The 24344-nt window shown below is 42.2% G+C and overlaps 2 protein-coding genes across 3 annotated transcripts in view; both read right to left on the bottom strand.

The window, feature by feature from the left end:
- The window catches only part of NSG2 (neuronal vesicle trafficking associated 2), a 118984-nt gene that overhangs the window by 55479 nt on the left and 39161 nt on the right, over window positions 1-24344 (bottom strand). The window contains exons 3-4 of one of the 2 annotated variants that reach the window (XM_049874344.1): window positions 15351-15386; window positions 12541-12691 (exon numbers count right to left, since the gene is read on the bottom strand). In XM_049874344.1, the coding sequence (XP_049730301.1) occupies window positions 12541-12691; window positions 15351-15386 (187 nt within the window). Of the gene's footprint in view, window positions 1-12540; window positions 12692-13559; window positions 13897-15350; window positions 15387-24344 lie in introns of those variants that run through there. The other variant, XM_049874345.1, reaches the window with a different exon arrangement.
- Window positions 15359-24344, bottom strand: part of C2H5orf47 (chromosome 2 C5orf47 homolog) — a 62725-nt gene continuing 53739 nt past the window's right edge. Inside the window, exon 5 of the mRNA XM_049874347.1 lies at window positions 15359-15386. The gene's annotated coding sequence lies outside the window, so the exon portion shown is untranslated. The remainder of the gene's footprint in view (window positions 15387-24344) is intronic.

Below are 24344 nucleotides of genomic sequence, written 5' to 3'. Positions count from 1 at the left end.
TCTACCCATTCATCCAGTTACATTGTATTATGGATTGAATCGTGTTCCCCAAAAAATATGTGCTGAAATCCTAACCCCTATACCTGCAAATATGACCTTGTTTGGAAATAGGGGCTTTCTTTTCTTATGTTAATGAGGTCACACCAGAAGTAGGGTAGGTCCTAAACCTAATCACTGCTGGATTATACAAAGAGTAGAGTAAACACAGAGGCACACACTGGGGGAAGACAAATGTTATGGAATGCCAAGCAACACCAAGGAAGGCCAAGGAACACCTCGGGACTACAGACAAAGATGGACCTTCCCCTACAGCCACGTCCTGAATTTAGACTTCAAGCCTCCTGAACTGTAAGAATAATAAATTTCTGTTCTTTAAAGCCACCCACATGTGGTATTTCTGTTAGAGCAGCACTAGGAGACTAGGATACATTGTCACTACCCTAGTCTGAGGCATTGTCATCTCTCCATGGGTTTTTGCTCTGGCCAGCCTCTGTTTCCATTCTTGCCTCCCCACACCCTAGGAAGAGCTTTCTACACCAAAGGAGCAGCAAACATCTGCAAATCTTCTGAAGACACCCAGGAGGCTGGTGCCTTGGGGAAACAAAAAGATGTGGTTTGAGTGCCCAGAGGGCAAACAGGGTGGGTGAGGTGAGGGGGTGACAAGATGAAGCTGAAAGGCAGAGGCTCTGAATGTCACGCTAGGCACCTTTAAGATTAACTTGAGAGCAGTGAGGAGCTGAGGAAGGACCATAAACAACAAAAGATTGGCTTCCGGGATTCGCACACAGGCAGATGCACTGGGGAGGAGAGAGGCAGTGAGCAAGGGAAACATAGCCCTACAAAGTTACTGGAATCACCCAGCTACTACTAGGAGTTTCATGATGTCTTGGTGTTCTGTTTCTGTGGAATGGAGTCAGAAACATTTTCCATCTATTTAAAAAAAAAAAAAAAACTGCTACAGTAAGAGTTACTTTTCTTTTTTAGTACTCTGAAGGAGGAAGCATAAAAACGCTGGGCTATCATTATTAATTGTACCTGGGAGGAATCAGCTTGCATAAGCAGAGAGAGAGAAGAGAAAATAAATTTGCAAAGAAAGGCTCTATTCCGGAAAGTCCTCTTTTTCCCACAGTTAATAAATAATTGGAGCAAACAGAACCCTGAGCGCCTTGATTAATAACAGAAATGGGGGGGGGGGTGGAGAATGTGGACAGAAGGGAGAAAAACTGCTTCTACTCTTTTTATTATTAAAAGTGGGGTTTTATAGGCATTTGGAAAAATGAATTCCAGGTTTTCAAATATTGTGGATTGGGGCAAAGTCATAAATGTGTTTTCTTTTCATATTTACACATCAATCTACCATTGTTCCATCTGCTGCTGATATGAAGAACATAATTTAACATAATTGGCATTGTGAAAATGGGATAAATTATTCATCCCAAAAGGACGTCATGTCTGGATATAATTCCCCCTTCACTGGCAAGGCCAGATAATACATAGTGGTTCACATGGCACCAAGTATGGATGATAAAAATTTAAAATACTACTTCCCAGGATTATCAATAATGAAGAGGTCCCCACATGGAGCAGCCCTGGGATTGGCAAGAATAATAAATAAAAGCACCAAAGTGCTGACAAGGAGCAAGATTGTAGTTTTATGAGCTGGACTTGACACAGGTCAAAAATAGATCCAAGCCATTCCCCTTCAGCATCTCCCTGCAGCCAAGATACAAGTTCAGAGGCAGGAAAGTGAATGGCTTTCTGCCGAGCACCTACTGTATGCCAACACAGCACGAGGAGTCCTACTTACGTGGACTTGTGTAATTCTCATAATTCTCCTTACAACATTCTTGCCAAGCCTCACATCTCTCCTTTAAAATAGTCATCACTATTCCCATTTTTCAGATGAGGAAACTGAGGTTCAGAGAGGTCAGCCACTTGTCTGTGATCAAATGACTGGTAAGTTGTGGAGCCAGTGTTCAAGCTCAAGATTAGCATGTTCTTTCCTACCTGTCATGTTAAAAAAAAAAAAAAAAGTACCATTTACTGAGCACCCACTATGTGCCTAGCACTGTGCCAAAGGTTTTACATCCTGTATTTCACAAAATCTCCTCAATCACTCTATGAGGTAGGGGTGATTATCTCTGTTTTACAGATGAGAAAACTGAGTCTCATGACGAAGAGGCAGAGCCAAGACTTGAATCTAAGCTTCTAGCTCAGGTCCAAGAGTCACTCCCTAATACGGTTGTTGTCCAGTATCAAAACTCAAACTTTGGGCCTATGGCATCTGATACATACCAACTAGTTGTCATTGAGTCAACTCCAACTCATGGTGACCCCATGTGTGTCAGAGTAGAACTGTGCTTCATACGGTTTTCAATAGCTGATTTTTCAGAAGTAGATCACCAGGCCTTTTTTTCAAGGTGCGAAATAAGGGATCCATAAATACTGTTGAATGAGCAAATGAATGAATAAATCCCATCTCTAAAGAAAGAGGGTGATGGGGGCTGAGTCCTTAGTTGGGAACATTCCTCAGCTCTCCCCCACACTCCATTTCTTTGGGTTTGAGTGTTTCCCTGGTCCTATGAAACATGGTACTGGACACAGAGCACAGGGCAAAATGTCAGTGCTCAAGGGACTTTAGTGCAGTGATATCCAACCCCATCAATTCACAGATGGGAAGACTGGAGTGATTTTTTTTAAATAGAAAAGTCGATACATGATCATGGCAACAGGGAATGAAAATTATAGAATAAAATTCTTTGAATGGCCTCACTCACTTCCATCCTTACCCCCCAAATACTTAAGTTTCTTGTGTACCTTTCAAAACCATTTCATGAGTTATAAGGCATAAAACATGCACGCATATGTGTGGATACGTTTCCACAAATGGGGTTACTCCATAGCATCCTCTTTAAAGTTTTGTTAACCGAGCAATGTGTCTGTTGCTTCTTTCCACTTTAGCACGTACAGAGTTGCCTCTTTCTCGTAAGGATCCCTTAGTACTGCACTACAACACCCCAGAGTTTATTTAACCAGCCCCTTCTCATGGGACATTCCAGCTGTTCCCAGTCTTTTATATATAGGTCTTTGCATTCTTGAGCAAATAGACTCATAGGATAGCTTCCTACAGGTATGAAGTATACCAGTCAAATGCTATATACAGTTTAAATTTTATAAACATTGCCAAACATCCTCTAAAAATGTAGCATCAAATTATATGTCCCACAGGAGTGTCTTGAGAATGCCTATTTTGCCCTCAGCATTATCAACACTGTTGTTGTTGCTGATGTTAGTTGCCTCCCAGGTGGTTTCGACTCACAGCAACCTGATGTACAACAGAACAAAATATTGCCCAGTCCTGCACCATCTTCCCAATCTTTGATATGCTTCAGCCCATTGTTGTAGCTATTGTGTCAACCTATCTCACTGAAGCTTTCCCTCATTTTCACTGTCCTTTTCCAGTGACTGTTTTTCCTGATAATGTGTCTAAAGTAAGCGAACCTAAGTCTTGCCATCCTTGCTTCTAAGGAGCATTCTGGTTTTATTTCTTCTAAGACTGATTTGTTTGTTCTTCTGGCAGTCCACAATATAGTCAATATTCTTCACCAATACCACAACTGAAATGCATCAATTCTTCTGTGTTCCGTTTTCCATTGTCCAGCTTTCTCATACATATGAGGTGATTGAAAAGACCTTGGTTTGGGCTGAGTGTACCTTAATCATCAAAATGATATCAACACATGGTATTTTCACACTTTTTTTTTTTTTTTTGCCATTCTGATGGGTAAAAAATTATATTTTGTCCAAGATTATATTGCCTTAAATTATAAAGAATTGTTAATACGCTTATTGGTCATTTCATACCTATTTGTTGGAATTGCCTCACCAGAGCCTTTGCCCCAATTTGGGGTGATTTATGACCCCTCCCTCAGGAGTCTCTGAAGAATGAGGGCGATCTATGACCTGGAACCTACAGAGATGAGCATTTCTGCTGCTCCTTGGGGAAAGGCTGGCATTTCTCTGATCCTGGGCCTCAGGAAGAAAAATGAACCCTCAGGAAAGGCTGCGAAGACACACAGGGCTCAGGGACAGGCGTGGAGTCTTCAGAGTCCATCTGTCTCTTGCTGCCCAACTAGGTCCAATGCATGGAGGGCCAGGCCCCACAAATCTGTACCTCCACCCTTGAAACCCCAACCTTTTCAGCCTGTTCTGCTTTTACAGTCTTCTTCCAAAAATATATCATCTTCAGGTGATATACCCCGGGTGTCCAGTGGAAGAAAGGAAACTGTATCAGTGAGCTCCCTCTGGGTGTCATGCACTAAGGCCATCAGGCAGCATTCACAGATTTCTTCACAATCACCCGGTTAGGTAGATACTATGCTCACTGACAGTTTGAAAAACTGAAGCCCAGAGATGCTAAGAGATTTGCCTAAACTCACACAGTAAGTAAAGAGCTTAGCTGAGACTTGAACCAGGGTCCCTCAGACTTCAAAGTTCATGTGGTCTATCACACAAAATTTGAAACATGCCTAACATCAATATTTGGTCTCTAAATCCCTGCAACTCCCTCCTCTCACAGGCAAGTGAGCCAGCCTCCTCCAGGACCACGTGAAGACTTAGTAATCAGTAGAAAGGAGCTTTTTCCCAGAGCAGGAAGCGACCTTGCCAAGTACACTATTCAACTGGGGCCCTGCCAAGGTGGGCAGTGCCTGTCTGTAGCTTGCTTCCTGTGGACCTACCATGCGACAGCTACCATCTCCCAGGCACACCTGGGTGCCGATCTTGGCTACATCTAGAATAGTATATCTTTTGGCATGTCCTAGGACAAGCATTTCACCTCTCTGAGCCTGTTTCTGCAACTATAAAATGGGGGTAATGGTAGCAACCTCACAGAGTGATTGTGAAGACATTGGGATTATTATCTGGTTACTTATTTTCTGTTTTTTTTTTTATTATTATTATTTTAGATAAACCAAAGGCAGCGGGGCACCAATGGCTTGTCCTAGAATTTGATGTTTCAGCTTCTCAAGAGCTCTTTTCCACGGCCCAGAGAAAACCACCCAGCTTCTTAGATTCAGATCTATTCCCCTTTCCGTTACGTGGAAAAATTGAACCTAGCACAGTGGCTTAAGCTAGACAAGGGAGAGGGGGGACTACCTTGGTGCAGCATGAAGGGCTCATTGGAAGGAGAGACCAAGCATGAGGCTGGCTCCCCTTGTCCCGAGGGAGGCTCACAGTAGCCAGGGTTATCTCCCCCAAACAGAAATCTGATCCTGTTACACTTCTGCTTTAAACCCGCTTTAAAAACCTCATCTCTTAAGACTCTCTGCCCCTTACTCACCATGCTCCAGTCGACTCCCATTGTCTCTGACTTCTCCTCCAGCACACAGGCTCCTGCCCACATGCTGCTCCCTCTACCCTCTACTCCCCTCCCCAGCCCATCCTCCAGGCCTCAGCCAGGGCCACTTCGCCAGAAAGACCTCTCCAACCACATTCCCATCATAATTAGGTTCCCCTGGCTCTATCCTCTCTTACATGATAGCACTTATCTTTTCCTTAAGAGCCCTTCTCACAATTTGCAATTAATTATTTCTACTTGTGTAATGACCGGTTTTAAGTCTGTCTTCCCCATAGAACTGGAAGCTCCATGAAGGCAGTGACCATGCCTGTCTTTTCACAGCTGTATGTCCGCAGCCTCACAGTGCCTTTAGAGGTACTGTGAGCATATACAGGGTATCAGATTTGCTGGATGGATGGACGAACAGACAGATGGATGGATGGACGGACGGACGGACGGACGGACGGACGGACGGACGGATGGATGGATGGATATTTTCCAGTGTGATAAGTACAACTACAGTCACACTTATGGGTGGTCAGGGAAGGTATCTGGGACAGCTGCATCTGGACTGGGTTTAGGAAGATAAGTAATGGTTCTTCAGTCTGGCAAAGGGGTGAGAAGGGCAGTACGGGGAGAAGAAAGGATGGAGAAGCAAGGATGGAAAGGCATGAAACACCCTGAGGGTTGGGAACACTCTAATGAAGGGTTTCTCACCCTCAGCACTTTGGAAATTTTGGGTGGGTTCATTCTTTGTTGTGAGGACTATCCTGTGCATGGTAGGATGTTTAGCAGCATCCCTGGCCTCTACTCACTAGATGCTAGTTGCACCCCACCCCAGTTGTGACAAGCAAAATGTCTCCAAACATTGCCAAATGTCCCCTGTGGGTAAAATTCCCAGCTGAGAACCACTGCTGTAGGTAAATCTGAGATGTCTGTGTGCAAGAGACAAAGTCAAAGTGGGGAGAGGCAGGAATGGAAAACCAAATGCCAAGGTACGGACCTGAGGGTTGTATCCTGTGGGTGTGGAGGACTGAAAAGGGGTTTCCATCAGAGAAGCACCTGGTCACGACTCTTGGAAGCTCCCCCAAGTTCAGTGTGGAGGATGGATTGGAGTGATAGAGAGAAGAGGCAGGGAGAACAACCTTGAAGCCAGGCCTATCTCCACTCCCTGGAGAGGCACCAACCTATCCAGCCCCGGGCAGGAGAGAGCACTGGAGGCTGTGATGTCCTCTCTGGGAACTGCCCCTAGGACCCCACCTGCAGGTCAGGAGCCTGCCTGAGGGAGAACTCGAGGAAGAGCAAAACTGGCCATTGCCGTGGGTAAGGGATGCAGAGTCTGAGGAAGTACTCCCAAGTCAGAGGCTTCTCATTATTGAAGGCAGCACGACGCAGAGAAAAAGCTAGGGTGTCAGATATACTAGGGTTCTAACCCCAGCTCTTCCACCCTGTCTGTGAAATTTGGGCAAGTCAGCCCATTTAAGAGCCTCAGTCTCCCCATCAGTGAAATGTGTACACTAATAGCCACCTCACAAGGCTGTTGGGAAGATAACTGACATAACAGGAAGTGCTATATAGCCCTACACCTAGCCCAGAGCAAGTCTTTGAGACATGTTTGTCCCCTTCAATTTCCTCCAAAAGTTTTCTCCTGATACTCATACATCATATGTCCCGTATCTCATATTCGTATCTCAAATACTAAGGACTATTTAGTAAATAAATCCAAAGATGATTGTGAACATTATACATCAAAGCATTCTATATTTTGTATTTTCAAAAAGAAGAACCATGACTTCACTTTGGGATCAAATTATACTTGGTTCTGATAACCAGTACTTACCATATGACTGAAATGCAATCAGAGAGTGGACAACTATGTGTCCGGGCTCATTTCACCTTCTCTAGAACTCATGTGTCAGTTTGCCATACTGTGGTGGCTTGTGTGCTGCTATGATGCCAAAAGCTATGCCACTGCTACTTCAAATACCAACAAGGTTATACATGGTGAACAGGTTTCAGCAGAGCTTCCAGGCTAAGGTAGACTAGGAAAAATGGTCTGGTGATCTACTTCCGAAAATCAGCCAATGAAACCCTGTGAATTGGAGCTGAAGTCCAGGGCTGAGGGGCGTCCACTCAGAATCCAGAGAGTGTGGCCAATACCCAGAGTCTGGAGGGCAGGGCCATTGTGTAAATGGTCTTGGAGAACAGAGGATTATTTTCAATGCCTTGAGGGCTAATGTAACGTGTTCTGCTGACTTGCTTGGTGCCTGTTATCCCTTCTTTCCCTGCAATTTCTCCCATTTGTAATGGAAATGTCTAGCTTGCGGCTGTTCCACCATTATACTTTTGAAGCAGACAACTTGTATTCTAGATTTCACAGATGAAAATGAATTTTTGGATTTTGGACTTGGAGTTGATTTAAGACTTTTGCTATATAGGATGGGGTGTATGTGTTTTACACGTGGCAAGGATGTGAATTTTGGGGGGCCAAAGGGCCTGAATTGTATCCCCAAAAACATGTGTCAACTTGGTTAGGACATGAGTCCCTGTATTGTGGTTGTCCTCCCTTTAGTGATTTTCCTATGTGTTATAAATCATAACATATGCCTGTAGTTAAAGAGGATTAGGGTGGGATATAACACCCTTGCTTAGGTCACATCCCTGATCCAATGTAAAGGGAGTTTCCCTGGGGTGTTGCCTGCACCGCATTTTATCTTACAAGAGACAAAAGGAAAGGGAAGCTAACAGTGGGGGGCCTCATACCACCAAGAAAGTGGTGCCAGGAGGAAAGCGCGTCCTTTGGACCCGGGGTTCCTGCATACAGAAGCTTCCAGTCTGGGAAAGATTGATGACAAGGACCTTCCTCCGGAGCCGGCAGAGAGAGGAAGACTTCCCCTGGAGCTGACACCCTGAATTTGGACTTCAAGCCTTTGTTAAAGCCATCCACTTGTGGTATTTCTGTTATAGCAGCACTAGATGACTAAGACAGCATCTGACTGAAATATAATCAAAGAGCTGACAACTATGTGTCAGAGTTCATTTAGCCTTTTCTGGAACTCGTGTCAGTTTGTCATACTGTGGTGGCTTGTGTGTTGCTGTGATGCCAAAAGCTATGCCACTGGTATTTCAAATACCAGCAGAGTCATCCATGGTGAACATGTTTCAGCAGAGCTTCCAGGCTAAGATAGACTAGGAGAAAAGTCCTGGTGACCTACTTTTGAAAATCAGCCAGCAAAACCCCTATGGAGCACAACAGAATATTGTCCGATATAGTGGTGGTATATGTAGCCCCTAGGTTGGGAGGTTCTCATATACACGGTAGCTGCAACCATGGACTTGAGAATACCAACGAATATCGGACCCTGCCAGTATTTGAAGATAGGTCAGGACGGGACATTTGGTTTTGTTGTACACGGAGGTGTCATGAGTTAACGCTGACTCCGTAGCAGCTAACAACAGAGACGTGTAAGGTCAGTCCCAATATTATCATCGCCAATTTACACGTGAGGAGGCTGAGGCCTCTGCAGTTTAAGAAAATCCTCCAAAGTCCTTCAGGTAGGCTAATAAAGTGAAGCAGGGACTTGAACTCACCTAGAGTGGTGGCTCTGAGGCTGTGTTGGTAACTGTAACACTATTCTTAACATTAAGAGGACCTTTGGCTTCTTGAAAAAGCCCTGGTGGTACAGTGGTTAAATGTTCGGTTTCTAGCCAAAATGTCTGTGGTTCAAACCCACCAGCCACTTTGTGGGAGAAAGATGTAGCAGTTTGCTTCCGTAAAGAATACAGTCTTGAAAACTATCGGGCCGTTCTACTCTGTCCTATAGTGTCGCTATGAGTTGGAATCGGCTTGACCGCAAGGGGTTTGGTTTGGTTTCGGCTTCTTGAGCGGAACTCACTTCTAACAAATCTGTCCTAATGTCAGGGGAAAAACTTGTTTACTCTTGTAAAGATCATAAAATCTAAACATTAGCACAGAAAATAGCTAATATGATTACTGACTCACAGAGGAAAAGCAGAGGCCTAAGGGAGGAGAAGTGACTCACTCGAGTTACACCGTGAGTTATCGACTGAGCTGGAGGCAGAGCCCAAGTCTGTGGAATCCCAGGCTACCTTGCTCCTTGTTCCTGCTGAGGTGGAAAGTTCTAGAGCTATACTGCCTGGGTTCTACATCCTGGATCCGCTGCTTACTATGCTTACTAGCTAGGTGCCTTAGGTAAGTTACATTATCACTCTGTGCCTGAGTTTCCTTATCTTTAAATTTTAGATTAAAGCAGCAGCAACCTTATTGAGCTCTATTAACTGTTGAGAGAATGACACGAAATTGTGTGTGTGTGTGTGTGTGTGCCCATAAAGCTTAAAATAGCATCTAGCATTTAAGAAGCACCCAAAAATGATAGCTATTATCTCTCATAGCTAGTTTTGCACCAGGCACATTACAAATGAGGCCACATCTAACTCAGTTGTCACCACTGTGAGGCCCATGTGATTCTCCCCACTTCACAGGAGAGGAAGCTGAGGTCCACCTGGTAGAAAGTCTTTGGCATGAACATCGGAGGATGCCCAGTGGGCATGTGCCCTGTGGGAATGGGTCCCTCTGAGGAAGGGTCCCTGTGGGGACTTGCCTGTGAGGTAAAGAGCCCCTGTAGTGAAGGGTCCCTGTGGTGAAGGGTCCCTGTGGGGAAGGACCCCTGTGGGGATGTGCCCCTGAAGGGAAGGGCCCCTGTGGGGAAGGACCCCTGTGGGGATGTGCCCCTGAAGGGAAGGGCCCCTGTTGGGAAGGACCCCTGTGGGGATGTGCCCCTGAGGGGAAGGGCCCCTGGGGGGATAGGCCCCTGAGGGGAAGAGTCCCTGTGGGGATGGACCCCGTGTGGAAGGGTCCCTGTGTGAAAGGGTTCCTGTGAGGAAGAGTGCCTGCAGGGAAGGGCCCCTATGGGGATGTGCCCCTGAGGGGAAGGGTCCCTGTGGGGATGGGCCCCTGAGGTGAAGGGCCTCTGTGGGGATGGGCCCCTGAGGGGAAGGGTTCCTGTGCGGAAGGGCCCCTATGGGGAATTGCCCCTGTCGGGTGGGCCTCTGAAGGGGAGGGCCCCTGTGTGGATTTGCAGTCCAACTGGCTCCACTACATCTTTTAAAACTAATTGGTTTCCCCTTCCAGGCATGCATGCCCACCACAAGATACCATATTTTTATCCTCTAGGCTTTGGGATAGCTTTCTGAGACATCTGGACTGGATGCTCAGTGGTTATCAGGCCTGCCTCCTCTCCCAAGGACAAGAAAGAAGGCCTCAGAGGTGCGTGAAGAGAATAAGGGAAGACAGAGGCTATGGTGATCTCTGGAACAGCAGGCAGGGTTATGTGGGGGCCAAGGGGAGAGGTTACCTCACCCCACTCTCTTTTCCTTGCACACCTCTCAGGGACATGCAGATCTTGGGAGGCTGAAGAATAAAGATTTCTTCTGGGGCCTTGCAAAACCTGGAGTAAATACCCCCCTTCTCTCTCCCTACCCCCACTTACAGCAGAGTTCAAAATTCAGCATTGACACTCTTTCTGTGAACTTGGATAACTCACCAAACTTCTCTGATCCTCACCTTTTCATCTATAAATCTGAGAGCATAATCCTTGGCTCCCAGGGGTAATGGACGTCTAGCACAGTGGTTCTCAACTTTGGGCGCACATAGGAATCACCCGGTGAGATTTAATTAATACTGACGTCTGGGTCCCACCCCAGGGATTCTGATTTAATTGGTCTGGGGTGTGGCCTAGATATTAGGATTTTTAAAAGCTCCCCAGGTGATTCTAACATGCAGTCCAAAATGAGAGAGAAAGAGAGAGAACCTCTGATATGACATACAGCAGGTAGTCAATACTGTCCCTTCCCCTGCCCTTCCCATTTTCTTATTGTTAATTCTTTATTCAAAATTTATTTTCGAAGGCCTTATAGATTTTCGAGATGGCTCAAGGATTCTTTATTTCTGCCACCCCCACACGTTCTCCTATTGACAACCTCTGCACTTTCAAAACAGATGACTCAACCCTCAGCCAATCAGCCAGGCCCTTTATCTAGCTTTGGCGTCTCTTCTATTGATTGGCTGGAGCCAATTGGTTAAGACACACAATGCCCTACTGGAGATGCCAATTAGAAGATCAAACAGACGGACTGCTCCATTGTTTGCTTTCTAGCCAGGGAACTCCATCATTTGCCTCCAAGCCCATTCCTGACAATGTGCAAAAGCTCACATCATAAAACCCCAAATTCCCCCAGAGGGATTTTGAACAATAATGAGTCTCCCACCTGTGTCCGTGGGAGAAGCCTCCCCTCTGCCTTTGCACAATGCCCACCTCCATTCTTCATGGACCACTCCCATGTCAGGAGATGTGCCATCAGCCAGTCACTCATTTCCAGCCACGCCTCCCCCAAAGACACTCTACTCCAGCCTGCTGTACCCCAGATGCTCTCCATACTTTTGTGTCTTTGCATATTTGTGCCCTTTGCCTTAAATGCCCTTTCCTCCCATGGTCTACCTGGAAGGTTTCTACTGACCTTTACAGGCGCAATTCAAATATTCCTTCTCTGCAGTTTAGCTAACCTGTCCTCCCACTCCCTCCACCCACTGGAAGAATCGACTTGTTTCTACCCCATGCCCTCATGGTCTGTGTAATCCCCAGATACAGAATTATCATGATAAAAAAAAAAAAAAATTTTTTTTTTTTTTTACACATTACGTTAATTCAAGAGTTATACTGGTTAGGGGTTTTGTCATCTGTCTTTTAATAACCAACTCCTAGCATAGAGACAGGGCCTCAGCAGGTGCAAACTAAATGCTATTGGGCTGAATTCTATACTCTGTTCTCAATCTAGACCTGTAAATTTCTGAAACACCTCCCCAAAACTGTCAAGACGGATTTTCTCTGTCACCATCTAGAAGCTTATTAGGTAGTCATCTGCTGTGATAAAACTTTAAAAAGGAAAGATTAATTTTTTTTTTGCCCATGTATGTACAGGTGAACAAAAAAAAAGAGTAAACACTTACCGTAAATCTGAAATAGCACAAGAGATATCATATCTCTGAGAGAAAGCTAGATTTTACAAGAGAGGGAATGTATTTGGCTGATGAGGGAATGAAAGGGTTTGGGGGAGAATGTTTTACTGTTTTATTTTCCTGGGGGTGGGGAGTATGGGAGTGAGGAGAAGAACACCTGCTTTACCTTTTCTGGAGCAGGCAGCTGCAAGTGGTTAACCTCCAGGGGAGTGATGAGAGGGACGGTCTGGAAGCCATCCTCCACGGAAGGCGGCTTGGTTCCCTTCTCACTCGGGTTGCTGTTCAGCTTCACCATCCTTATGCCTTTCTTCCTAGACCTAAAGCGAGCAGTGGGATTCTGGTTATAGCGGGAGGTGAGGCAAGGAAAGAGAGGGCGGACGACAGAGAAAACGGTGCGTTCTCAACAGCTCTGCTCAGCTGCCTTTCAATCTGGATCTTCCGCTAGATAGCCTGACATGATTCCCATTGTCCAGTCAAACTTCTTTAATCATCAAAATATGCCACCTGCCCTTGGGATTCAACAAACCTCAAATTTGGGAAGCTCAAGGAAAATTCCAGACACACACCAAAAGTACGACCTTAAAAAAATAGCCAAGGCACTGGAACTAAAGTGTTCATATAATCTCAGGGAAAAGCTTACTCTCAGTGCAAAATGAAATCTATTATTCTGGGTCACCCTGCAGTATGATAAATTTCATCTCACCACCCTGATTGCTGTATTATTATATTGATTTTTTCCAGTAATCCCCCTAAAATAACAATACATATATTAAATGTCACTATATGTAGCCGTTTGAATAACATGTAAATTGTGCATGAGATGCAATTTCCTAAAACAAAAAAAGGCTGGCTTGAACCTGATCTTGTTATTCAGCCATGGAGTGCCTCCATTTCCTCAATAGCAAAGGACCATATTTTTCTGGTTCCATAGAAAGTTAGCAGCCCCCATACTGCAAGATTGCCAACCAAATAAACAAATCGTATTTATTCCTCTTCAGCTCCCTTGGAAGTCAAACAGTGCTCCCACCCCACCACCAAAAGCCCAGCACAACTGAATTTCTCTTGTCAATCCTGCCGACGGAACCTTATTAGACGAAACAGGGTTGTTGTGGGGTGAAAGCGGTGGTGAGGGGTTGGAGGATGTTGGGAGTGGAATGGAAATAACAAAAACAAATGTCTACTTACTGTGTGGTACTCTTGGGGGGGTCAGAGCAGATTCAAGCCAATTTGAAGAGGAGGAGGACGGCCTGGAGTCCTCCCTCCTCAGCCCGAGCTTGTGGTGCTGAAAGGACAGCGCCTTGCGTGTGTCTGGATGGGGAGCTTCTGAGAGCGAGGCGCGAGCGGGGAAGAGCTCCTGGCAGCTGCCTGCCTGCTCTTTCGCTCGCGCCCCTCCCACCGAGGAACGGGCTCCCACACCATCTGTCATCTGGCACCACCTGCTGTTTCTCATGCATGGCCACAACCACTGCACGGGACAAAACGGTTTCAAAAATGTGGGGAAAAGACTGAGAGGGTAGGAGGGATTCTGGCCAAAAAAATAACAATAATAATACACCATATAACAAGCAATCCTCAAGCCTTTAGAAAAACTGGAAAAGTGGCACATTCATTAGGATAAGTGGCCGCCTCCTAAGACATCCCAGAGCAGTATTAGGAAACACAGGCTGGTTCAAGACCTACACTGTGTTCTGACCTGTGGTCAGGAGAGAAGGGGAACTAACATTTATTGTGTATTTCTCATGCGGTGGGCACTTTCCAGTTTTTTTCCGTACATTATTTCCTTTGTTTGAAAAATGTGATTTCTAATAGTACCTCATAATGGGGTTATTGTGAAGTGTGAAGGAGATAACATAAGGAATGCGTTTAGCTCAGAGCAGGACACATGGCAAGCGCTCCAAAAACATAAGCTACTATTCTCACGCCTGCACTGTGATCACACAGGTTGGATAAGGTCGCACAGCTGGTAGAGCACTGGGACTGGGATATGAACCCTGACCCATTGCCACTAAAGACTGTATTGAGTTCTCTGAATTATCTGGCCTCCAGGGTGATGTCTGGAGTCAGAGAGGCCGAAGTCCTAGTGTCAGCTCTCCCAAATTCTAGCTGGGTAAAGCTTGGATGTTTTGCATTCATTCTCTAAGCCTCCCTTTCTTGTCTCTGATATGGGAGTAATAACACCTTCCTTTCAGAGTGGTTATGAGTTATGAAAAGAGTTTGTACTCGAGCAAACTTTGTTCAGCTCAAGGACGAAGCTCTGAATAACTAGAATTATTTCATCCTTGGGAATTGCTCTTACACTCTCTTCAAATTCTCTGAGGTCAAGACTTTCACTACTGGTTTCTCCCATCTGTGGTTCAAATCACTTACTGCTGGTCATTCTCCCCAGCTACACTGTGGTTTATGATGCACTGAGATCCAATTCTCTTGGCATATTTAATGGTGACCCCTTTTACTTTCAAAAGTATCCTGGTTTGCATAATAAATTGTTTGGTCACCCTAGTTAGTGCTCTATTTTATAAAATTGACAAATTCGACTTCAGCAAAATTAAAAACTTTTGCTCTGACAAAGACACTTTTAAGAGAATGAAAAGACAAACTATAGACTGGGAGAAAATATTTGCACATCACATACCTGACAAAAGACTGGTATGCAGAATATACAAAGAACTCTCAAGACAACAGTAAGAAAACAAACAGTCCACTTAAAAGAGGGATAGAAGACTTGAACAGACCAAAAAGGATGAGTAGGTGGCAAATAAGCACATTAAAAGATGTTCGTCAACATTGGCATTAAACTACAATGAGAAAAGTACAAACCAATCTACAATGAGGAACCACCACACCGTTATTAGAATGGCTAAAATAAAAACACGACAATAACAAGTGTTGACAAGGATGATGAGCTTCTGGAACTTTGCTGGTAGGGATGCAAAATGGAAACTAATTCAGCAGTTTCTTATAAAGTTATACACTTACCATGTGACCCAGCAAGTCCACTCCCGTGTATGTACCCTGGAAAAATGAATACATATTCACACAAAAACCTGTTCATACAATTTGGATGGCTCTCAGGGGCATCATGCTGAGTAAGAGAAGCAAATCTCAAAATGTTACGTACTATAAAATTCTATTCATGACATTTTGAAAAGACAAAAATATAACAATAGAAAACAGATTAGCTGTTGCCAAATATGAGGGGAGAGTGTGACTACACAGGGATAGCATGAGGGAGTTTTTTGGGGGGGATAGAACTGTTCTGTATCCTGATTGTGATTGTGGTTACATAAATCTTGGCTTATGTTTAAATTCATAGAAATGTACACCAAAAAACTGAATTTCACTGTATGTTAATTTAAGAAATAATTTTTTAAGTGAACGTCATAACTCTACCACTCTAATACATCATGCCATTCATCAGATACAGATTCACTCAGCAAAGACTTATTGAGTGCTTATTGTGTGTCAAGTTCTAGGTTAAGGTAATATACAGTCACACGAAACACACTAATTCTCCTTTCTTTCTTTAGTTCTGTTTTTCTCTTATTTTTTTTTCTCTCTGCATTTCTTTTCCGATCCTTATCTTTTGCAGATATCCTGTACATATTTGCAACTACACCATCAGTTTAGTTTGCATTCTGCTTTGTTTTACCTAGCATTGTCCATGTTTTCACTTCTTAATGATCATTTCAACTACAGTCTCCAAATGTTTGCTGTTATAAATAATTCTGGGGAAATCTCTTATGCACATAGCTGTTTGCTTCTGCCATGGGATAAATTGCCATAGGAAAAAAAAAATAGAGGCCTTACTAAAACAGCATACTTCAGAACTTTGGAATCAGGCAGATCTAGGTTCAAAACCAATGTCTGTCAATCGTTAGCTTTCCCACTTTAGTCCAGTGACTTCCTCTATCTAAATATCATTTGATTTAATCTGTAACATGAAAGTAATAATAATAATTATAATATGGTAATATATATACAGTGCCCAGCACAGTGGCTGGCATATAATATGTGCCCAATAAATACTAGTCCTCTTCTCATTCTCTCTGAAGAAGCAAGCTCAAGCAATTAGAAGTGGGAAAGGGATCAGTATGTGCCCAGTAAGAGGGCTTGTTCCAGAGTTCACAGAGTACGCAGATTGCTACTGTAGCTTCCCAACTAGTGATTCTAGAGGCTTTCTCTAGTGGGTGAGATGAGGGAGTATATCTAACAGTTACCTCATTGTTAAGGTTCTGGGAAAGAGCATATTTACTTCATCAGCCATTGTGTAAATCAAGTCTATCAGATCCCTTCCCAAGAGTTGGTTTTTATAGGGAAAGAAATGGAGAGTGATTACATGTAAGAAAGGTGCTTGAAACGTAAGGAGAAAATGCTTTGAAGGTAAACTTCGCCTATACAAAAAACCCATTGCCGTTGAGTCAATTCCAACTCTTAGCGACCTTAGAGGACAGAGTAGAACTGCCTCTTAGAGTGTCCAAGGAGCGCCTGGTGGATTCAAACTGCTGATCTTTTGGTTAACAGCCATAGCTCTTAACCACTATGCCACCAGGGTTTCCAATAGGAGATAATAATGTGGGGTGGAAAAGCATGAATGATGGGGACCAGGCATGAGATCTGAATCCACTTTCAACATGACTCTGGCACTTGAAGAACTCACAGTCCACCAAAGGAGATAGACTTGCTAACAGACAATTACATACTCCTTCCTATGTGCCAGGTGGGAAACACTCAGCTGTTAACCAAAAGATTGGGGGTGCCTCAGAAAAAAGGCCCTAGCAATCTGCTTCCAAAAAATCAGCTATTGAAGACTGTGTGGAGCACATTTCTACTCTGACACAAATGGGGTTGCCGTGAGTGAGTCAGAATCAACTGGAGGACAACTGGTTTTCTATGTGCTAGGCAAGGGAATAATGGCTTTATATGCATTGTCTCTTAATCTTCACAATAAACCTCTGAAGTCATGAGGAGAGCTAACATTTACTGAATACTTTCTCTGTACTACTGAGCACTATTTTAACTACTTACCATATATAATATCATCTACTTCTCACAAATTTTTTTTTTTTTTTACTTTTCACAATTACCTTGTGAAGTGGCTACTATTATTATTTCCATTTTGCCAGCAAAAAAAAAACCAAAGCTCAGAGAAGTGAGTTTCTCAATATAAAACAGTAAGTCACATAATCGGAAATCAAGTCTTTCTGACTCCAGACAGTACCATGACCACTGTGATAAAGGGAAGCACAGGCTGCAGCAGGAATACAGAAGAGGAGTTCATAACCCAGTCCTAACCTGAAGACAGAAAATATTTCCTAGAGGGAAGTCTTAGCTGAGACCTGAAGGCAAACAGAAATCAGGAAGGCAAAGAGGGTAAAAGCATGTTAAAAGGCCTGAACACGTCCCATGAGTGGTGAGTAGTTTGTTTTGGCTGGAACACAGAGTTCAAAGGAAGAATGATCAAGAAAGGAGACTGAAGAGGTGAGCAGGATCAGGCCGGGAAAAACTTTCCTGTGTGATGTATTAACCAGGACTCTTATGGTGTCAAGTAACAAGCTTGTGGAGCTACCCTAGGCTGAATCAGAAATGTAGTATCTAAAGCAGCCCAACTGCAGGACTGCAGAGATGAATATCTCTATCATCCATCTATCTGTCTGTCTGTCTATCTATCTATCTATCTACCTATCATCTATCCAGCCAGACAGCCAGCCATCCACCTACCTACCTACCTTTCTATGTTTCTCTTGTCTCTATTTTTCTCTGTGTTGTCTTTATTTCCTCAGACCAGCTTTCTCCAAAAGACAGTAGTTAAGGCCGACAACAGCCTTCAAGATCACCTCTCACAGTTGTCATTGAGACTCATATTCTCTGAAATGTACTGTTTGATTTCCAAATATTTGGAGATTTTCTAGATATCTCTCTTGTTATAATTAATAACTTCTTGCTAAACCATAAATAGAAGCAGAACAGAAGTTTTCGAAGGAGAGCTGGAGAATACAAAGTATTATAATGAGATGTGCAAAGACCTGGAGTTAGAAAACCAAGAGGGAAGAACATGCTCAGCATTTCTCAAGCCGAAAAACTGAGGAAAAAACTCCAAGCCTCAAGTTGCAATATTGAAGGATTCTATGGACAAAAAAATCGAAAAAAACATCAAAAGAAGATGGAAGGAATACACAAGAATTGATCAACGTTCAGCCATTTCAAGAGATATCATATGATCAAGAACTGGAGGAAGAAGTCCAAGTGGCGCTGAAGGTATTGGTGAAAAACAAGGCTCCAGGAACTGACAGAATACCAGTTGAGGTGTTTCAACAAGTGGATGCAATGCTGGAAGCACTCACTCATCTACGCCAAGAAATTTGGAAGACAATTCCAGCAAACCAACCAGAAGAGATTCATATTCATGCTCATTAAAGAAAGATGATCCAATGAAATGCGAAAATTATCATAACAATATCATTAATGCCACAAGCAAGTAATATTTTGCTGCAGATCATTCAAAAATGGTTGCAGCAGAAAACTGACGTGGACCAGAAATTCAGGCGGGATTCAGAAGAGGACAGGGAACCAGGGATATCATTGCTGATGTCAGATGGATCTTGGCTGAAAGGAGAGAATACCAGAAAGATGTTTACCTATGTTTTATTGACTATGCAAAGACATTCGACTGTGTGATTGTAACAAATTACGGATAATATTGTGAAGAATAGGAAATCCAGAACACTTAATTGTGCTCATGATGAACCTTTACATAGATCAAGAGGCAGTTGTTCCAGAAGGACATGGGGATTCTTCATGTTTTAAAATCAGGAAAGGTGTGTGTCAGGGTTGTATTCTTTCACCATACCTATTTAATCTGTATGCTGAGCAAATAATCTGAGAAGCTGGGCTATACGAAGAAGAACGGGGCATCAGGATTGGACGAAGACTCATTAACAACTTATGACATGCAGATGACACGACCTTGCTTGGTGAAAGGGAAGAGGACTTGAAGCATTTACTGATGAAGATGAAAGACTACAGCCTTCAGTATGGATTACACTTCAATATAAAGAAAAAAATTCTCACAACTGACCAAAAAGCAACATCATGATAAAAAAATGGAGAAAATATTGACATTGTCAAGGATTTCATATTACTTGGATTTACAATCAACGCCCATGGAAGCAGCCATCAAGAAATCAAACAACATATTCTACTGGGCAAATCTGCTGCAAAAGACCTCTTTAAAGTGTTAGAAAGCAAAGATGTCACCTTGAGGACTAAGGTGCACCTGACTCAAGCCATGGTATCTTTAATCACCTTGTTGGCATGAGAAAGCTGGGCAATGAATAAGGAAGACCAAGAAGAATTAACACCTCTGAATTGTGGCGTTGGTGAAGAATATTTAATATACCATGGACTGCCAAAAGAACAAACAAGCCTGTATCGAAGGAAGTACAACCAGAATGCTCCTTAGAAGCTAGGACGGCGAGACTTCATCTCATGTACTTTAGACAAGCTATCAGGAGGGACCAGTCCCTGGAAAAGGACATCATGCTTGGTAAAGCAGAAAAAAAATGAGGAAGACCCTCAACAAGATGGACTGACTCAGTGGCTACAACAATGCTCAAATATAGCAACAATTGTGAGGTTGGCACAGGACTGGATATGTTTCGTTTGGTTGCACATAGGGTCCCTATGAGTCAGAAGTGACCGGACGGCACCTGATGACGACAAACCAGAATTTAAATGTTACATGACCAGGTGGAGCCATTTGAAAAATAAAGAACATTTTTATATGCTAAAAAAAAATAACTTATTGCACTCTGGTCAGAAAGCATATTTGTTATTTTTTAATTCCTTCAAAATTTGTTGATGTTACTTAAAGCACTATAAAAATTGATTTAAAAAAATTTGTTGATGCTTTCTCTTTGATTCAACATATGGTTAATTTTGATAAATGTTCCATGTGCACTTGAAAAGAGTGCATTTTACTATTGTTGGGTACAGAGTTCTATACAGTTCAGTATGGCCATATTTATCACATTATTCAAATCTTCTATATGCTTACTGATTGTTTTGTCTGCTTATTCTATCAATAACTACAGTATGTGTGTTAAAATCTCCCACTGAAACTGCGGACCTATCTATTTCTCCTTTATTTCTGTTAGTTTTTTCTTTATATATTTTAAGGCTATGCTATTAGGCAGATAAAAATTTAGAATTGTTTCTGATGTAATAATCTTTTTTTATCATTATGAGATATCCCTCCCTATAAATGCTTCTTGTCTTAACGTCTACTTTTTCTTGTATTAGCATAGCTATACCAGATTTCTTTTGGTCAGTGTTCATATGGTGTTTTTTCATACTTTAAATTTTCTGTATCCTTATTTTTGAGGTATGCACCTTGCAAACAGAATATAGTTAGGATTTTAGTTTTATCCAGTCTGAAAATCTTTATCATTTCATTGAATTATTTGAATGTAATTACTGATATATTTGGGTTTAATCTACCACCTTACTATTTGCTTTCTATGTGTCCCATCTGTTCTTTATTCCTTTCTTTCTCCTTTCTTGCCTTCTTTTGGATTATTCAAATATTTTTACAATTTCCCTTATATTTGATAGAGAATACAATGTACATCTTTGATTTATTATGTTGTTGTTCAGTGCTATTGAGTCAGCTGGACTCTTGGTGACCTCATGTAGCAAATGTTGCCCAGTCCTGAGCCATCTTCACAATCATTGCTATGCTAGGCCACTGTGTGGTCTGAGTGCCTTCCAACCCAGGGTGCTCATCTTCCAGCACTGTATCAGACAATATTCTGTTATGATCCACGGGGTTTTCATTGGCATATGTTTAGAAGTAGATCATCAGGCCTTCTTCCTAGTCTGTTGTAGTCTGGAAGCTCTACTAAAACCTGTCCACCATGGGTGACCCTACTGCTATTTGAATAACTGGTGGCATTTAACTTCCAGCATCATAGCAACATGAAAGCCACCACAATACAACAAACTGACAGATGGGTGCTGGTGATTTATTATAGTTTAATATAGATTAATATTTTTACCTCTTCTCCAACAACGCAAAGACCTTAGAACAAGTTAGCTACGTTTGTGCTTTTGTTGTCATGAATTTTAATTAAACTCAATTTACTACCCACCATACATTATTATTATAATGTTTTAGTAAGTCAATATTCCTTTATATTTCCCCACATATTCATTCTTTACATTGCTTTTTATTGCTGCCTGCACTTTTGTGTTTCTATCTGGGATCACTTTCATTCTGCCTGTATTTATATTAGTGTAGCTTTATTGGCAATAAATTCTACCATTTTTTGTTTGCAATGTCTTTCAGTTTTAAACAATATTTTTATTGGATATGGAATTCTAGGTTGGCAGTCAATTTTATTTTTCAGCATTCTAAAGATGCCCTCCCAATGCTTTTGTTTCTCTTGAAAAATTGGTTATCCATCTGATTGTTGCTCCATTAAAGAAAATGTTTATTTTTTATTCTTGGTCCTTTTATTATTTTTTCTTTTCTTTAGTTTCAGCAGTTTTACTATGATGCACTAAGTGTGGTTTTCTTTACATTAATCCTGATAAGGGTTCACAGTACTTCTTGAAGCTGTGGTTTGATGTCTTTTATCAGATTCAGTGAATTCTCTGACTTTATTTCTTCAGATATTTGTTTTGTTCCATTTTCTAGGTCCTCTTTTTTTCTGGGATGCTAATTATATGTATACCCATTGCCGTTGAGTCAATTCCAACTTATAGCAACCCTACGTACAACAGAACGAAATACTTCCCAGCCCTGCACCATCCTCACAATCATTGTTTTGCTTGAGCTCATTGTTGCAGCCACTGTGGCAATCCATCTGGTTGAGGGTCTTCCTCTTTTTCACTGACCCTCTACTTTACCAAGCATGATATCCTTCTCCAGGGATTGATCATTCCTGATAACATGTCCAAATTATGTGAGATGCAGTCTCACCATCTAGGCTTCTAAGGAGCATCCTGGGTATACTTCTTCCAAGACAGATTTCTTTGTTCTTTTGGCAGTCCATGGTATATTCAATATTCTTCGCCTACACCATAATTCAAAGGCATCAATTCTTTTTTGGTCTTCCTTTATTCATTGTCCAGCTTTTGCATGCACACAAGACAACTGAAAACACCATGGCTTGAGTCAGGTGCACCTTAGTCCTCAAGGTGACATCTTTCCTTTTAACACTTCAAAGAGGTCTTTTGCAGCAGATTCGCCCAATGCAGAACATTGTTTAATTTCTTGACTGCTGCTTACATAGGCATTGATTGTGAATCCAAGTGAAATGTAATCCTTGAAAACTTCAATATTTTCTCCATTTATCATGACATTGCTTATTGGTCCAGTTGTGAGGATTTTTGTTTTCTTTATATTGAGATGTAATCCGTACTGAAGGCTGCGGTCTTTGATCTTCATCAAGGTTGTGTCATCTGCATAACACAGGTTGTTAATGAGTCTTCCTCCAATCCTTGTGCCCCGTTCTTCTTCATATAGTCCAGCTTCTCAGATTATTTGCTCAGCATACAGATTGAATAAGTATGGTAAAAGGATACAACCCTGACACACACCTTTCCTGACTTTAAACCATGCAGTATCCCCTTGTTCTGTTTGAACGGCTGCCTCTTGATCTATGTTCAGGTTTCTTATGAGCACAATTAAGTATTCTGGAGTTCCCGTTCTTCGAAATGTTATCCATAATTTGTCATAGTCCACACAGTCATATGTCTTTGCACTGTCAATGAATGAATCAATGAACATTGATCTCTCTATATTTGTCTATTATTGCCATATAAAAGAGGGATTGTACAATATTTGTCCTTATATTCTTGATTTATTTCACTTAGCACTATGCCCTCCAGGTCCATCAATGTTATATGTTTCCCAGACTCATCATTGTTCTTCATGGTTGCGTAGTATTCCATCGTATCTATGCACCACAATTGTTTATCCATTCATCTGTTAATGGGCACTTTGGTTGTTTCCATTTATTTCCTATTGTAAATAAGTAGCAATTAATATAAAAAGAAAAAATATACAGGTGTGCATATATCTGTTCACAGTTTATTTTTAGGTCTCCAAGGTATATACCTAGAAGTGGAATTGCTGAATCATAGGGTAGTTCTATTTCTAGTTTTTTGAGAAAGCGCCATAGTACCATTTTTATAGTGGTTGCACCATTTTTGCAGTCCCATCAGCAATGGATAAGGGTTCTAATCTCCCTACATCCTCGCCAACATTTGGCATGATCTGTCTGTTTGTTGGTTTGTTTTTATCAGTGCCATTTTAGCCAGGGTAGGATGGTATCTCATTGTAGTTTCTATGTGCATCTCTCTAATGGCTAATGATCATGAACATCTTTTCATATGTTGGTGGCTTCTTGGATGTCCTCTTTGGTGAAGGCTCTGTTCATGTTCTTTATCCATTTTGTGATTGGGTTGTCTGTCTAGACATTCTTTATAGTTATTTTATACAGATTCCAGATCTCTAGTGATATTTTGCATCTTCTCATCTATTTTCTTGATTATTCACAGATATTTTAAGGTCGAAGTTGGATAACTCTGGTACTTCGATCACATGTGGATTTGTGTATATTATCTCTTTTCTCTCTTAATTTTTAATAATTTGACCCTGAAATGCCTGTTAATTTTTTATTGAATGTTTTACATTGTGTAAGAAAAACAAAGAGGCTCTAGGCACTGTTATTTTCCTTCAGAAATGATTACTTTTATGCTGCAAGGCAGTCAAATAGGGGCAGATTCAGCCTAATCCAATCAGGAATTGAGATAGAGTTTCAGTTTCTGTAAGGCTTGGCCTATTTTTTGTTTGAACAGTGCCTTGGAGCCCTCAAATAAAAATTAAGAAATGTGAAGGAAGCGTGAAGGGAGAAAGCAGTGGAGAATTGGGTCTTACCCCAATACATTAACTTCTCTCTAGAATCT

The sequence above is a fragment of the Elephas maximus genome, chromosome 2 (genome assembly GCF_024166365.1).
Source record: "Elephas maximus indicus isolate mEleMax1 chromosome 2, mEleMax1 primary haplotype, whole genome shotgun sequence".
In the NCBI taxonomy this organism is placed as follows: domain Eukaryota; kingdom Metazoa; phylum Chordata; class Mammalia; order Proboscidea; family Elephantidae; genus Elephas; species Elephas maximus.
The sequence above is the reverse complement of the archived record's forward strand: the minus strand, read 5'-3'. Positions and strand labels throughout refer to the sequence as shown.